Source organism: Lactuca saligna, chromosome 1, assembly GCF_052625555.1.
Source record: "Lactuca saligna cultivar CGN05327 chromosome 1, ASM5262555v1, whole genome shotgun sequence".
NCBI classification, from domain to species: Eukaryota; Viridiplantae; Streptophyta; class Magnoliopsida; order Asterales; family Asteraceae; genus Lactuca; species Lactuca saligna.
This window is the reverse complement of record NC_136417.1, coordinates 62524399-62527694: the sequence shown is the minus strand read 5'-3', so window position 1 is coordinate 62527694 and position 3296 is coordinate 62524399. Positions and strand designations below refer to the sequence as shown.

At 34.2% G+C, this 3296-nt stretch overlaps 1 protein-coding gene across 2 annotated transcripts; it reads left to right on the top strand.

Annotated features, from left to right (window-relative positions):
* Positions 1-2553, top strand: LOC145037777 (putative auxin efflux carrier component 1b). Of its 2 annotated transcripts, XM_078986496.1 has the most exons (5): positions 1-781; positions 921-1119; positions 1196-1281; positions 1778-2012; positions 2135-2553. In XM_078986496.1, the coding sequence occupies exons 1-5, from the start codon at positions 49-51 to the stop codon at positions 2199-2201; spliced, it is 1320 nt and encodes a 439-aa protein (XP_078842622.1). In that variant the 5' UTR covers positions 1-48; the 3' UTR covers positions 2202-2553. The 2 variants fall into 2 exon arrangements, with proteins under 2 accessions (XP_078842622.1, XP_078842631.1); XM_078986505.1 differs by lacking the exon at positions 1196-1281.
* The last annotated feature ends 743 nt before the right edge of the window (positions 2554-3296 follow it).

The window sequence follows — 3296 nt, the reverse complement described above, 5'->3', positions numbered from 1 at the left end:
TCCCACTCAACTCCTCAAACCCAACCCATTTTCCCTCCAAACACAAAAATGATCAACTTCGATGACTTGTACAGTGTGCTTACTGCAGTTGTACCTTTATACGTAACAATGTTCTTGGCATACGCATCTGTAAAATGGAACATTTTCTCACCACAACAATGTGGTGGAATAAACCGATTTGTCGCCATTTTTGCTGTTCCTCTTCTCTCATTCGAGTTCATTTCAAGAATCAATCCGTATAAAATGAATCTCAAATTCATAGCAGCCGATGGCGTTTCAAAGATTTTGACCTTAATCGTTTTGTTTTTGTGGACAAATTTGTCAAAAAATGGAAGTCTAGATTGGGCTATCACGATGTTTTCCCTTTCTACCCTTCCTAACACACTTGTTATGGGAATCCCACTTTTGAAATCGATGTATGGTGATGATAAAGAATCGATCATGGTTCAAGCGGTTGTGTTGCAGTGTATAATATGGTACACGTTACTTTTGTTCTTGTTTGAGTATCGAGAAGCTAAGAATTTGATACTGACAAGTGGCGGTGGTAACAATATCAGTAAGAGTAACAGTAACAATAGCAGTATTAGTAACAGTCAGAGAAATGATGAAAGTTTTTGTGTGGTTCAAGAAAGGGTGGAGAGAAGTACGCGAAATGAAGATGATATTGTTAATGTGATTCAGAGTCTTAATAGGGTGGCACCCGCAATCGCGACTGCGGTTGATGATGATAAAAGAGAGTTGCATTTGTTTATTTGGCGTTGTAGGTGTTGCAGTTCTCCAAGTAAGTAGTGTTTGGATAAATGATGTTTAATAAAGAAAATACCCCTCATGAAAATTTGTTAAAAAAGTTGGTATTTTTTAGGAAAGTCTCATTTTCTCTGAGTTTCTCTGTTAAGTTGTTCTTTCTGAATTAATAACAGGTGCATGCGAACAATCAGTGGAAGTACGCAATAGAGAGAATGAGAAAGCCGAGAGTGTTGAAGAACCGAACATTATTGAGTCTCCGGGGTCACCTTCAATGTTAAAGAAAATATTGAAGATGGTATGCTTTAAGCTGGTGAAAAACCCTAATTCGTATGCGAGCATACTTGGTCTTAGTTGGGCTCTTGCTTCTTGTCGGTAAGCATTTGTGTTTCTAAAGATCAAGATGGAAACACTTTTAAAAAAAATTGTATTTTTTTATGATAAAACTCAGATGGGGAATAAAGAAGCCACAAATTCTTGAAAATTCGGTTACCATTCTCTCAGATGCGGGCCTAGGAATGGCAATGTTCAGTCTAGGTATGAACAAGCCCTAGAACAAAACAGATTATACCGCGTTTGGTTTGCACTAGACTGGGACTATTGACTAATGTCAATAGAAAAAAAATTGGAATTTTTTGTTCCACACAAAAAGTGGGACTATTGATCTCTGTCTATGCAAAAGATGTAAATGCCTTCTCAGTGTGATTATACAAAATAGCATTGGAAAGCTTGTCCGGTCTCGTCCAATCGACATGACTGAATGACATAGGACCAACTAAACAAGCTTTCTATGGATATTTTGTATAATCACGATGAGAAAGGGCATTTACGTCTTTTGCATAGACAAGAGATCAATGGTAAAATTTGCAATTTTTGTCTCGTTGAAATTAAGTCAACACTCCTAATCTAATTGATGTCAAACTTAGTACAACCTATTTTGTTTTGTTTGTTAACAAACAGTTTAACATGGCTTTAGTGAAATGTTGTAATAACTTTTTTAACTAAAAAACTTGCATCTATTATAATGTTGAAGGCTTGTTCATGGCTTCACAACCGAAGCTTATAGCATGTGGGAACAAATTAGCAGCTTATGGCATGGTGGCAAGGTTTGTAGCGGGACCCGCTGTGATGGCAGTTGCTTCTATAGGTGTAGGTCTAAGAGGCACTATCCTACAAGTTTCTATTGTTCAAGCTTCTTTACCACAAGGGATTGTGCCCTTTGTGTTTGCTCGTGAGTACAACTTGCATCCAGACGTTTTGAGCACTGCGTAAGTCATATATATATATATATATATATATATATATATATATATATATATATATATATATATATATATTGTAATTTGATCTTATAATAATTAAATTCTTAATCCATTTTGTTTCTTTACAGGGTCATTTTTGGAATGATAATATCTTTGCCTATCACAATGTTGTATTACATCTTACTAGGCCTCTAAAAAAGGAGGAAAAGTTGATTCATGAGTGTTCATAATATCAAAAGACCTAACTACATTTTTCTAAACAAAGTATTTAATGTAAGATTTTGTTTCTTTTAGGTGTTAATCTATAAGCTTATACATTCTTTGTCTAATATGATTGTATTAGCTAGGTGTTTGCTTCTTTTTGACTTAATGCAGAAAGAAAACTTAGCAGAGAAAGTTAGGGAAGTGAGGCTTTTCCTATTAAATCCTAACTTTTTACAAATTGCCTTCATTTACTTTTTACTTCCATTTCCTCAAGCGTGTTGTTATTTTCTTGAGGAATGACAATGTACTTTCATTTCTTTTTATTACAACATTATACTTTCAATTTCTTTCTTATTAAAGTATTGTATTTCGACAATTTTACTATATTATAACATTGTACTTCCATTTTTTTTCTTTTTAAGAAATTATATTTTGAAAAATCTACCCAACATAACAACTACCTTGAGCCATAAAATAATCCAATAAATTTATTTAAGTCCATATGGCATAGAAAGCTTACTTGTGGCTAATCGCACTCAATCAATCGCACATTAAAACGAGCCCATCTTCATTTATCCTCATATTAAGCATCTTTCTATCTTCCCGCACCATGTAACTGGGGACCTACAACATGAAAACATTAATAGCGAAAACAAATAGGACTTTAGTTTTTCATATAAGCTTTGAATACATTGCAACATATTCACATGGACACTGAGAGAATGGTAGGCATATGACATAAAGGGTTCAATGGTTCAAGGGTAAAAGAATAAAGTATCATTATTATTTGTAGTTTACTAGTTTCTTTGGTAATTGACAAAAAGGGTACAAAGATACCCTCAGTTTCATGTGACTTGTTTTGTCCATGTCAGAAACATGTAAGGGGCCCTAATAAGGCCTCATAAGACTTATGAAGTACTATCTTTGAGGTAGAGGAACGTCTTTATCTATACATGTAGTGAAAGAATCAAAATAATACAAGCGATTGGTGTTTTTTAACCATCATACGTGGCATTTCTATGCAGAGTAACAAGTGTTCTTTAAAAATTGTAAAAAAGAACACTATATCTTGCAAGAATGTGCACT

Coding starts and splice junctions, on each gene's coding strand:
- LOC145037777 (XM_078986496.1), top strand. CDS start 49: ATGATCAACTTCGATGACTTGTACAGTGTGCTTACTGCAGTTGTACCT. Junction 1,120..1,195: donor TGGGCTCTTGCTTCTTGTCG/GTAAGCATTTGT, acceptor GATAAAACTCAG/ATGGGGAATAAAGAAGCCAC. Junction 1,282..1,777: donor AATGGCAATGTTCAGTCTAG/GTATGAACAAGC, acceptor ATAATGTTGAAG/GCTTGTTCATGGCTTCACAA.